The following is a 14,276-nucleotide window of genomic DNA, read 5'->3' on the forward strand; positions in this document are numbered from 1 at the left end:
GACCTTGCGGGAATCGAAAAATTGAATTATATTATACACTGAATGAAAGCTGATAAGCTATAGAATACAACAAAACCAGTTTCATGCATATTTATTTTATTTGTATTTCTTTTATGAATGTTCCAATTCGCAGACATCAAAACAAGGGTATCATTGTGCCATTCATCAGCAGGTATTTTTTAACTACATCTTATGAGGACAGAGTAATCATTACACGCACTTGCATGTAGAATAGCACATTATTTTCTTGCTTTCCATTTCACAGAATCAAATATGTTTAGATGAATTTGCAAGGATAAAAGTCTATGGAATTATTCAGTGCTTTAATCAATGTTAACCCACAGCTTCACACTATATTTTCATGTGAATTCTTTTATTTTAATTTTGCCTCTTATTTTGGTGACAACTGCTATGTCAGGTAAATGTGTGATATAAAAAGTCACTATAGATACAGGTCAAAGAGTCTCTCAGACTTAGGTAGCGGATTCAAGCAAGGAACAAACATAAGAAATCCAAGTCAGGTTCTTGGATGGCTCACAGTGGATGGCTCGTTCAACCGGGTTTGAATGGTTAGTCTTTTCTCACTAGTTCCTCAGTATCTGTAATGCGTGTTATATCAGAAAATTAGGCCTAGTCTAAAGACTAGTCTAAATTGCAACTTTTATTTATGTTGAGACTGTTAACAGTTGGTTAGCTCTGGCAAACTATCTCTTTGTTAACTCAAAAACAATCGGCTGAAGATTGACTGATGATGTCACAGAGGGAATGAGGTTTGAGCTCTGTTTTTATGGGTGGAACTAAGCAAGTTGGAAAAATCCTTGTGTAAAAAATTTTGAATTTGTAAATTGTACCATACAAGTTTTTTAACACTGTGCATCAATAGGAATCAACTTGGATTTGGATGGCACTGAACCTTTAATCAGAGACAAATGCCAATGTCTCTGTGATTAAACATTACCTTTGATTCAGCAAATACCAAGCATTCAGACTGAGTATATGCTGTGGTTATCAATCAATGTTATGTTAAGAAAGAATCTGGCAATACTCGTTGATAGTGTTCCCAAATAGAATTACCATTGACACAATGCCATTGAAATTCTTGTGATAACTTGAACAAAGCCAAATTATGTAAGTATTTTCATTTATTCAGTCCGCTATGACTGATATATGAGAGGCTACATTGAAACAACTGTGCTTGGATTCAAATTGCACACTGCATGTTGCAATAGTATTTACACCAATCTTTGAACTGATAAGCACACATAGCTTAGAGCTCCAATCACACTACAAACAGAAGATGAGCACAAAATTCTCCTAGGAATCTTTTTCAGTGACTGTCTGTCTGACTCACCAAAATTGCTAATAAAAACATCTTGAACATTGTATTTGAAATTATTTTGTTTTTACATCCATTAATCATTTTCCATACATTCAGGCCTATTAACTGATTTTACACAATTTAAATAAAGATTTTGAAGTTTAAAGTCAGGGAAGGAATGTGCTGATCTCCAACCAAACACTCACTCATGATCACTCACTCACACACACACTCACTCACACATTCACACATGACCGACCCAGTTGTGGGTCGGTCATTGGAGGTGCACACCAGTTTTAATCTGCTAGTATTTTTTTTTTCTTGTGTTAATATGCCCATTTAATTTTTTCCCCAAGTTAAATTCAGAACACAGTGCGCTTAGAAACGCCCGTATTAAGCGCCCTATAAATGTTTTGTATTATTATTATTCACTCATGATCACTCACTCACACACACACACATACACACACACTCACTCACTCATAGACTCACTCACTCAAGATCAGTCACTCACATACAAACACACACTCACTCACTCACAACACACACACACACTCACTCACTCACCCATTCACTAACTCAATCGCTCACTCATTTATTTCATTTTACTTTATTTTTTTTTTTTTGGGGGGGGAAGAGGGCTGAATGGCCCTTCAGTTAGTCCTAATGTGGTTAATAGAATTACACTTACCTATACAAGTATCACCATCATAGATAGGATGCTCATCCAATATGGCCTCCTCATTACACAAACACAAGTACTGGCTCTCAAGGGGCTCACAACTTCCTAGTTCCCCACAGGGATCTGTATCACATGGATTAGCTGTATAACACAAAATATGTAACAAATGATCACACAATTGATTAAAAACTAAAAATAAAAACATAATCTATTGAAATACGACTCTCTCAGTATCCGCTGTGATATTTAACAAAGATGACAGATGAGGTTACCACTGTTTTATCAATTATTTTTATTTCAAAAACATACTAAATTGCCTTGCGAATGTTAGGTCAAGGTAAACGATCAAGGTCATTCATTTGTTTATTAAACTAGTAGGCACAAAAGTTACATAGGCCCATATTCTGGTTTAATCTAAACTCTGGTCTTAAGTTTTGGTTCAAGTATGGATAGCCAATTATGACACAAATCTTTAACAGTACAGGTTCAAATTTTTTAGCACATTTGCCACTCATTTCATTCCCAACTGTCTAGAAATAATAAGTAAAATACTTTCCTCTAACATTTGAGGGAGGCATATTAGATTGTTTCTGAATATCACTGATATGCACCCGACCATCACCATTTTTAGAGGACAGATAAACATGAACTATTCTTAGATAAACACATTTGAAGGTTATTTGGGGGAAATTAAAAGAATGTGATTGTCGAATTTAAGATTGATACTGAGCAATGTCAAAGGAGTCTGGAAATATGTGATATAATAATAATAATAGAGTATTTCTAAAGCGCCAAATCCACATTGATTATGTGCTCAATGCGCTGAAATATACTTGGTATATTATAACCCCGGCTGTAGCTAAGCGGCCATATAGGCGCTAAAGCATTCAAGGAATAAATCCTACCAGGTACCCATTCATCTCACCAGGGTCGAGTGCAGCATAATGTGGATAAATTTCTTGCCTAGGGAGATTAGGCCATGGCTGGGATTCAAAGTCCGAAGACTAATTCACTGGGACACAACCCTCCACATACATCTTCAATAGTCTTGTCAAAACGAGATTAATATCATTTTCAATTCAATGATTTTTGTCTGGGACATGTGAAAATGCTGATAATATTCATATGTTTGTAAACAATAATACCCCTACAAATATAAATGTAACAAAAGAGGGACACTGATTGTAATTTTCTTTTGTAATAATCAACTTGCAAAAAGAATGGATCAATAAATCAGTCAGGAATGATCCTGAAGTATCATGTTTCCTAGCATAACTGCAATACACAGGACAATCATGTTTCTTTAACAAAACGAGTAATTCCCAGGGGAGAGATAGATATTCATGTCAAATTAAGGGTAGACAATGAGTCAGCTTTGATGGAGGTTACTCCTGTCCTCCTCTGATATTGCCCTGATAAAACAACAGCTCAGATGCTTTCCAGGGGAATTCCATTCAATAGCCAAGTACTTCAGTGAAAATATCAGTGGAAATTTGATCGAAACTAAACGAAAATTAATAGTTATTGACTTGTAGCATATCTTATTTTTTTTGTGAAACAGTGGTACATGTATGCTTATTTGAAATAAGGTTTGTTATTCTGAAGGTTAATTTCTCTGAAAATGAAAATACTATTCTGTAAGTTTAAAACTCCAAAATCAAAGTAGGGATAGTGCATCAGTTATGTACTGCCAAACTCCATTTCATTTTCTGATTGTCAAACCTACGGAATGATGAAAATTGTTAAATTTTTTGACAAACAAACCTTCGAATAATGAACCTTCTGTTATTGTTGGGTTAACAGATGTTCTGAAAAACAAACTCAGTTTCTTTTAGGACGAGCAAACCTTGGGAATAATGAACCTTTGAAATAATATAACTATGGAATAACAAACATTCAGAATTGCGAGCGAGTGTACGTCAATTCCTCTCATTGCCATTACCATGTAAAATCTGTTATGTCCATTTTATTCAAATTTTGCTTGTACTCTCATCAGGATATATTTTTCTTTGATAAGATCTTTTGTTGTTATTGCTGTCTCTTCTATCTCGAATTTGCTAACATAAGCGTATATATTTCAAGCTTGATGGAAATAAATGAAATGAAAATTAAAGAAAATAAAAAAATAACAAATAAACATGCAGATCCAACTTGCACTAACTTTCATGCGGTAGAATGACCTGTCCTACTTAGTATGACATAGATAGAAAACAATACTTTAAACCGCTGTGACTTCAAGGGCTTTACAAATAAAAGCCAACATGACTAAGATTATATAAGCTCTTCACTTGTCTAGAGATGCAATTCCAACTTCACCATAATGATGTGTTTATACTTACTTTTTTGAAAGCAGAATGCTCATGTTAATTCAAAACTTTTAAGGCATGAAAGAAGCAAATTCATAAATATGAATTGTATGATATTTGCATCTTATATAGAGTGCGTATTCATGAAAGTGGCCTTTTATGCATTCATGATTGAAATCAATTTTAGGAAAGCAAGAAAGGATGCAATCACATTTGAAATTAAACATGTTTCAAAATGTTCCCAGCTCCTAATAAGTTTAGCATTAACACACCTCAAGTCGTATTTGGGAAATTGGTAATGATTAACAGAACAGGAATAAACTCAAGGAGCACTAAAGAAGCAACTACCTGAATCAACAATACTTACAAAATGTTTAAAGAACACCTGTGTGGGACCTTCTTTCATAAAACCTATAATTTATTACAAATTGCTTTAATCTAGTGACAAACTCACTCTAATCCAATCAAACTTCACAAAAATTTTCATTCCATATTGATCTTAAAGCTTAAAGTACCTTAGACAATAATGTGGAATGTCAAAATTGTGTGAAAAAGATACTCTTTAAATCTGAAGTGGGTTAAGTCATCTGTGGACTGTAGATTATCAAAATTTGATTATCAAAATTTGACTATTTCATAATAGAATTCTTCACAGGAATATGCTTCAGAAAAGTATTTGTAAAAATATTTGAAATAGGAAATAGAATGATTTTCGGTAAATTTCAATGAGGTTACCCATCGGAACAGGTTTGTTGTTGTGTAACCTTGAGGTACGGAGTGATGATTTAATGACTTTGCTTTGGTGTGTCTGTTTTTCATTGAAGAGTGTAGAATTGTGTTAACTTATTATTAACTCCAGGCCTAATATTAACAAGTTTACTCACCAATACAATGTTAATGTTAAAAATATTAAGAAACAAAAGAATATTTCAAAAAAATATTTGAAGCTCAAATGATTCTTTTGTAATTTCCTTTTAATGCACACCCCATTGATGAATTGCTTTTGTAAAAAAAATGGACATAGTAAAAGACTTTTTATAGGACGTTATTAGTTCAGAATTATATTCTTTACTTGTTTGCTGCAAGAGCTTATCATTCTTAATGATTATGTTATCTAGATTTGTTTATTTTTGTAAAGGTAAAGTTCAATGATACTGCATTTTTTTCTATTTCAAGTAACAAAACTCTCTATATCACTGCATCACTGTAAAAGCTTGTAACTTTGCAACTTAGTATTATACAGTCAAATATACTTTGAGCCAATTTAGAGGGAATTTTCTTATTCAAACAAAATAACAAAGAATGGAGGGAGGCAACAAATTTTTTACAAACTTTCATAAAAATATGTCTTATATCCTTCTAATTTAAGCCTTTTTTCTCCCTGCCTTTCCCCTCCAAATATTGTACGATCTGTAGTGTATGCTGTATTTCAATTCAATTTATTTATTAGGTAAAAAATCACATGAGTAGATATATACATTGTAAAATGTGATGATCAAATACCCTAGGAAAGCCAGAGGCTTAAAAAGTAGGGGGATCCATGACAAATAGATTACAGTGATACAAATACAGCAAATAAATTATAGTAGGAATAAAATACATAGGAAATAGCAATTGAAATAATACATGAAACAAGTTACAATATTTACAATACATGACAAAACAAGACAAAACAAAATATATCATATGACTGTTTAATTTTCGTTTAATTTAAGGAAATCACTTGTAAGTGGCAAGAAGATGCTGTTTAATTTTAGCTTTAAATGAGGTAGTGGTGGTCATTCTTTTAAGTAGTGGGTTAAGACTGTTCCAAAATTGAGCCCCTTTGTGTTTAATAGAGTTTGTCTGTCGTAGTTTTAAGCGTGAATATGGCACAAATATATTGTTTCTCTGTCTTAAGTTGTATTAACACTATGTTTTTTATCAACCGTAAGAAAATAATTATATCTAAACATGACAAACTCCTTAACAAGAAAAAACAACACCAACCCCCAAAATAAACAAAGCGCACATAAACATGAAAACATAAAGTGAATACATATTGCAAACAAGTACAGGCATGAAAACAGAAGTGTACTTACCAATGATTTCAACAATATTAGTCTTATCTGAATAGGTTGGTGTGTTACAGTCTGGTGTGCCATCAGCACACTTTGGAAACATCTAGAAAAGATTAACAAAAAGAGAGAATAACATTGTGATCGCAAACTCATTGATAATTCAATTTACAGATTGAATGAATGAGTCAATCTTTATGCTATTTCAAACAAAAAAAATAATCATATGTTGAATGCAAATGTAAATCAACAATACAATTTTTTAAAATAAAAAATTCATGGGCAAATTTAATGGTTTCAGCTCAAGTTAATATCAAGAGAGCTGAAAATGGGACATTTACTTTTTCAGAAAAGTCACCACAAAACATAAATAACTCTCATGTGCACACGTACATATACTGTCTTGTATAATCATTTCAAAATGTACCTGAAAGGACAAGTACACCCCAACAAAAACTTGATTTGAAAAAAAAAAAATCTTACAAGCATAACGCTGAAAATCTCATCAAAATCGGATATAAAATAAGAAAGTTATGACATTTTAAAGTTTCGCTTCATTTCACAAAATAGGTATACGCACATCTCGGTTGGTAAGCTAAGGAGGGAACTGATGACATCACTCACTCACGATTTCTTTTGTATTTTATTATATGAAATACAAAATATTCTAATTTTCTCTCTATTGTCCTGTGAAACAAAGTTTTATTTCTCCCTGAACATGTGGAATTACCACTGTTTAAGATATTATGGCTCAGTCAAGTTTGTCCTTATTGTCAAATCTGTAAAAACTGATATAATGTGTAATTCAAACAATAAAAAACAAAAGAAATTGTGAGTGAGCAACATCATCGACTCACTAATTTGCATGTAACTGACTCGTTCATTTAACTATTTTGTGAAAAATAAGCGAAACTTTAAATTGTCATGACGTCCTTATTTCACATCCGATTTTGATGAAATTTTCAGCATTACATTTGTTCAATTTTTCTCTATTGATTCAAATCAACATTTTTCTGAGGTGGACTTGACCTTTAAGGATGAAAGTGATGAGTGTGATAAGGAGAAGAGGGATGGAAAAAATCCATTTCATTACAGAGACGTTGAAACAGGAAATAATTTTGGGCAGGCAGAGACCCTGATGAAAGAAATTCAAAAGCAATGGTGTAAAGGTACGGAGCTCCTTAGGAACAAGACATGTTTTTTATTTTGTTCTGAGTTACAAGCTCATTCCTTAACTCACAACTCGTTCCCATGAGGTAGTTACTCATTCCCTCAACTTAAAATGATAGGAACGAGTTACGGGAATGAGTTACAAGTCAAGGGAATGAATTTAAGTTGAGGGAACCAGTTATAAGGGAACGAGTCAGGAAATAAGACATGAAATGTCGCCTAATACGGGTTCCATAGAAGTAGAAAGGGTCATGTAGGATTACGAGATCATAGAGGAAGCATGACAAGATAATAGACGATAAACAATCAAATAAGGAGAGGGGGGAGGGGAGGCAGAGAAAGTGAGATATACAGGTAAAAGAGAAAATTTAGAGGGAGGGGTAAGAGAGAGAGAAAGAAAAAAAGAGAGAAAAATATATAACTCACTGAAACATGGAGGGATTTTCCAATATCTTCTTCGGACAAGGTGAAGATTAGACTAGTCACATCCATCATCATTCCATTGACCATCACCGGCACAGAGTTCAATGGCTGTCAAATAATGATATAATGACTATTTATGAGGTCTAGGGTTCAAATCCCACTAGCTCTAGTTAAAAAAAGACATCAACCTACATGCTACACTATTCTCTAAAGTGTAAATGGATGGATGTCAATGAAACATAATGAATCATATTTGTTATGCTTTGTTACATGCTGAAACCTGTAGTATTAATGACGAATAGAGATACTCAATCACATGCATCTTTATACAAATCTAGTGCTTGGATAATCATTACATACTGGTATTACTAGACTAATAACTGCAGGGCATCTTAATCTAGTTTCTCAACATAGCAACATTTTCTCTAAAACACCTAATATTTGTGGCAAGTGTTTCCTTTTATATCATAAAAATGAAAACATTATCATATTATTCATCCATTCTTTGGGCATGACATTAATGGTATGACGTGAAAGGTGCTTCAAGGCAAATGATTTTCACTTACAGTATGAGCAACTTGAGTGTACAACGGTCTTGGAACATCTACTTTATAAACGCTGATCACATATTCCACAAAGCGGTAGTCAGAAGGGGCAATATTGAATGATACGTTCAGTTTGTTGTACTCTGGGAAGAGCTGCTCAGGCAGTAATAACTGTGGCTTCCATAGCTCTACCATTCAGATACAGAGAAATATCAAGTAACAAAAATAGAAACATGATTGAGAAAAAGAGACTAGGAATGTTGAAAGCCTAGTCCATTTAAATATCCAGTTGATTTAAACGAAAAATAAAAAAATCACACAAAAATGATAATAACATCTAATCAAAACTGTAACTAAAAGAAAGTTGCCCTTTTCAATAATGTCTCATTAACAGTGATATGAAAACACCAAGTACCTTAAACACATATTTGACATCCAATTATGATTTGGGTCAAAGAGTTTCAAATTTACATCAATAAGACTTTAATTGTTAACTTCACATATTTGAATAGAAAAGGCTAGACAGTTCCTAGCTCACTTATCATGCTTCCTTGGATTATTGGAAAGAATAATTCAATATTGGATTGAATACAAAATTTAAATGAGCAAGTAAACTCAAATTTACATCAATAAGACTTTAATTGTTAACTTCACATATTTGAATAGAAAAGGCTAGACAGTTCCTAGCTCACTTATCATGCTTCCTTGGATTATTGGAAAGAATAATTCAATATTGGATTGAATACAAAATTTAAATGAGCAAGTAAACTCAATATTCATGTGCAGTTGTCCTACACACATACATGTGCATGTTTTTCAATTTTTCTTAATGTTTTACCAGAATTTAGAAAACAATGCCATAAATCCATGAGAGTTTTTGTCTACCTTTCATGCATGCTTAAAAGATTTAGGAACACTGATCAACTTGAAGCCCAAAATAAACAATACATTCCACCCTAAACTGAAAAAAATTATTCTTCCAAAACAGAACTCTCACCGCTTTTGTAATAAAAGTAATAGAATAAGAGATATAAATTATTCATAAAATACCTTCTCTGGACTTCTGACAGTACTGATCCCATTCGCGTGAATCACATCCTGAAAATAAAATATCAAAACAAAATGTGTACTGACAACAAATTATGATGTTCATGTCACATTTGAAGTTCATGTACATGTAGTCATAGAAAAATTTTCATTCACAATGATTACAAATAAAAGCCCCTGTAAAGTGTCAAGATATAGGGGAAGGCGGGGTAAGTTGTGACAGTTTTTGCTTTTTGCATGTTAGAATTGATATGATTAATAATCTTGTCGAAATAAGTACCTTGCCTTGAAATTTAATTCTTCTGAAATATTTTCCACCTATATATAACTTTCTATCCCCACACTGAAAGTCATTGTGACCTTCGAAAAAAACGATGTCAAATGGCTCAACTTGCCCCATATATGGGGTAAGTTTGAGCCACCTTCTGGGGTAAGTTGAGCCACAAAAACTATGTACAAAATGTATGGGGGGAGAACCAGCATGTCAATTTTTTGTTTAAAGTCTTTTCACTTGCTAATTCTCTATAAATACTAACATCCTGTAAAAGGAAAAGAGCAGTCATGTAAATTTGCTCCTTTCAGCCTGCATTTCAATCGATTTTTATGGTTTGTTTGTTTTTTAAGATACATTACCATAGGAATTACCATGGCTCAACTTGCCCCATGCTGTTTGGCTCAACTTACCCCAGTCCGAACTTAGTGCGATAATTTTGTATCCACACATTTAATATGCATCCATCATATAAAAGACTATGACAAGAATGAAGATCCATACCTGGACTAATAATGTTGTTATCATGTCTTTATTATATTTAAAGACGTGTGTGTTTATAAAGCACTTATCTATTTCACACTCTTTTTTTACTTTTTTGGCTGAAATTCATATTTTTCCCTCTAAAAAACTAGTTTTTGTTTCAAAGTTGGAAACAATGTGGTGGGGTTAGGGGTTATGCTATGGGTCATCAATACATGACACCACCACAATGTCTGACTCTATTATTGGCCTGGGGCTGGTGGCTCAACTTGCCCCTATGCTCAACTTACCCCGCCTTCCCCTACATATCATCCCTTGTTTTCTACAAGGTGATGGATGAGCGCACAACTTTAAAAGAAATTAGTTTTGAGTAAATTGCTTTCAAAGGTTTAGACCAATGCAGGGGGAATAAATATCATATCCTCGTATCTAAGGGCATATTCTGAATGTTCAATTTTCAATCATCAGCATTTTCCTTCCATACTTAAAGGACAATTCCACCCCAACTAAAAGTTGATTTGAATAAAAATTCCAAAATCCAATAAGCATAACACTGAATATTTCATCAAAATTGGATGTAAAATAAGAAAATTATTGCACATTAAAGTTTCGCTTAATTTCACAAAACATTTATATGCACGTCCTGTTCGGTATGCAAATGAGGAAACTAATGACATCATCTACTCACTATTTCTTTTGTCTTATACTATATGAAATATTCTAACTTTCTCATTGTCAAGTGAAACAATGATTAATTCCTACCTGAACATGTGGAATTGGCATTTTTTTTAATACTACAGTACATGCTAAAGTCAAGTTAGATCTCATTGTCAAATCTGTAAACTAGCACATCAATGATGTGGAGCTCATCCGACATGCATCTTACGACGAAATTTTTAATTTTATCCTCGTTGACACTGAAAAGAATCATATTGGTAACGTAAATTGAGGAAACAAATTGAAATACATGAAGAATGAAAGAGAAGCATTTATTGAGAGTTTTGAAAAATATGTATAAATTAGCATAATGAATGAGTTCCGAAATTCTGTGTAGAATTTTTGCATCCCCACCTAGAGATATCATATAAAGCAAATAAAATTTGAATTGATCAACAAATGAAGGAGAAAAATCATTTTTTGTGATTTATGAATAAATTTCCCGTAAATTAGCATAAAAAATTTCCTAGTCAAAATTCTGTGTGGAAGTTTGGTGACTCTCATGTAGCTCTACCAGATGGATGATAAAAAAAATCAAAATTGGTAAACAAATAAAGAAGAAGTATTCATTTTTTGTGATTTTGAATAAATTTTGCATAAATTTAGCATAAATAATCTAGCTAAAGTTTCAAAATTCTGGGTACAAGTTTGGTGAGCCTCATGCAGCTCTACCAGATGGAAGAAAAAAAATCAAAATCAGCCAACAAATAAAGAAGATAGTAGAGGTGCCGTGGCCGGGTGGTCTAAGGTGCCTGGCTATACATGGAAAGTCCGGGGTTTGATCCCGGCCGCGGCACCTATGCCCGTGAGCAAAGCATTTAATCTACAATACTCTTTTATCTTGCTTTCAAATAAATGAAAATGCTATATGCATTTTTGCTAACAAAACAAGGTGTGCACTTGTTTTGAAAAAAATAAATTTAAAAAAAAAATTTAAAAATGAGAAGAGGCAGTTTCTGTGAAATTTGAAAAATAAGTATAAGCATTTGAGTTTAAACTTTTGTGTAGAAGTTTTGAATCCCCCACCTATATAGCAAACAGAATTGAAATGACGAAGAAAAAGCATCTTGAAATTGTTGATGGACGACAGACAACCGACGACAGATGCCACGCCACGGCATAAGCTTATCTGGCCCTTCGGCTGGATGAGCTAAAAATGAAATGTATAATCCACACAATACAATACAAAAGAAATAGGTAGTGAGGTACATCATTGAATATCTCATTAGCATGTCACTGAGTTGCGCATATAACTCTTTTGTGAAAAATGAGTGAACCTTTAGAATGTCATTACTTTCTTATTTTATATCCGATTTTGATGAAATTTTCAGCATTTTGCTAGTTTGATTTTTCTCTATTTATTCAATTCAACATTTTTCTGGGATGGACTTGACCTTTAAAAAGAAAATGAGCTGTAAGCAGAGCAATCACCTAGTGAAAAAATATTACAGGTCAATACAGGATATGCTTTTTTATTCTTAAGAAGTGATAGACAGTATCCGTGCGTATAACCGTAACTTCCTGAATTACCCAAATTCAAGGAGGCACTTCAATGGAACAACAATTAGGATGACTTGAAAGACTGCATCAAATATCTTAAATTTACAAAAAATTCTTCTGCCTAGTATTTGACTGTTCAGAACTGTGAATATTTTACTTATGTCATTTCTTTAAACATGACACAAAATGTGCAGGCGACCATTTCATGAAATGACGGACTGTGCACTCTTAGGCCTGATCCATTATTTTGTGAATATAAACCCTCTGGAGTGATATTAGTTTATTTGCTGATTTTCACGTAATGACCACTGCTAGTGAGTACTTATGTCTTATCTGTCACTTAAAACAAGAAATCCTTTACGTGGTATTTTTTTGTTTGCATTCACATCATAGCAACGTAATCAGACACTAAGGTGATCTGAAAATTGTTGTGGTTCAAGATATTAGTCAAAGGTGTCCAATCCTGCAAAAAACTCAAAATTTAACAAATTGTGATTTTCCTCATATCCGTCACTTCTTGAACACGGACAATATGTGCATCACAAGCATTGCATATAATGCCAAATGCATAGTTTGCAAATGTGCAAAGTTCAAGGAGACCTATATTTTATCTTAAAATAAATTGCCTCTGATATTATTTGTGTGACTCAGAAGTAAAAAAAAATCCTGTGTGGGGAAGAGGAAGTGTTGAGACAAATACCAAGTGAGAAAGAGATCATGTATAAATGTTGCTTTAAAACATCATGTTAGAATTTGCAGTCTCTACCAGAAGAATCATACGGTAGGAGGCCTACCCTCATCACAAAATCATATCTCAATGTCTTGGTAAATAAATGACAATTTTGTCCATAATGCTCAAATCTTACGAATGAATTACCAGCATAATCAGTGATTTAATCTCAAATCATGGGTAACATTACGTGTCCTTATTATTTCATCAAACAAGACTGACTATGTAAATAGATGTATAGTCGTAGTAAGTATTACTCATGATATATCAAAGAATCTGAATTCGATATTCCAGACAATGACTCATTTCAATATAGTCCTGCAAAATAATTGTACAATATATAAAGTTGATTTTACATATTGATTTTTAAGCATATAGGTCTCCTGACCTCTCCCTCCGATCATTCTTTCATCCCCACCCAATAATAAGATTAAAATGTATATAATACTGTATTGTGAACTATTGTGTTTGATGTTTCAAAGTGCACAGTAAATTTGTTTGCAAAATTTGTTTGCAAACCCTATTTGGTTAAGAAAACATTCTGATGTATGATAAGATTTCAATGCCTCATATTATCTCAAGAATTTGCAATTATTTGTTCAACGTAATGATGAATGCCAGCTTCAGCACTAGATTTTCAAATGATAACATTTCAACTTCATATTGAACAGTCATACTTTGGAAATATCCATTCCTAATTTTATATCTCCCTTATCTCGATAGTTTCTTGTCGCGTTGGAAACTCAATATATCTGGCAGTAGAATATATATCTTGATCATATAGTCTGTACAGAACTGGCACTTAAGAGAGAGAGAAAAAAATCATGTTTACAGAGCATTCAGATTTTTAAACTACCTGCCATTTTGAAGCAACATTGTCAATATCAGCTACCAACATCACTGATTACAATGATTTTCTACTTTCAATATGCCATAAACGTTTCATAAATAATTTCAATTGGCATTCATTCTTAAAAAGTTTTTCCCTCAATCGTCTCTTCTCCTTAAAAAAAATCAGCTTTCCTTA

The 14,276-nt window shown here is 33.0% G+C and overlaps 1 protein-coding gene across 2 annotated transcripts in view; it reads right to left on the reverse strand.

Annotated features, from left to right (window-relative positions):
• LOC121411315 overlaps positions 1 to 14,276 on the reverse strand; it is a 97,424-nt gene that overhangs the window by 51,597 nt on the left and 31,551 nt on the right. For both annotated transcript variants that reach the window (XM_041603975.1, XM_041603974.1), the window contains exons 6-10: positions 9,552 to 9,599; positions 8,523 to 8,689; positions 7,960 to 8,064; positions 6,388 to 6,469; positions 2,010 to 2,141 (exon numbers count right to left, since the gene is read on the reverse strand). In XM_041603975.1, coding sequence (XP_041459909.1) covers positions 2,010 to 2,141; positions 6,388 to 6,469; positions 7,960 to 8,064; positions 8,523 to 8,689; positions 9,552 to 9,599 — 534 coding nt within the window. The remainder of the gene's footprint in view (positions 1 to 2,009; positions 2,142 to 6,387; positions 6,470 to 7,959; positions 8,065 to 8,522; positions 8,690 to 9,551; positions 9,600 to 14,276) is intronic.

This window comes from Lytechinus variegatus, chromosome 3, assembly GCF_018143015.1.
Source record: "Lytechinus variegatus isolate NC3 chromosome 3, Lvar_3.0, whole genome shotgun sequence".
NCBI classification, from domain to species: Eukaryota; Metazoa; Echinodermata; class Echinoidea; order Temnopleuroida; family Toxopneustidae; genus Lytechinus; species Lytechinus variegatus.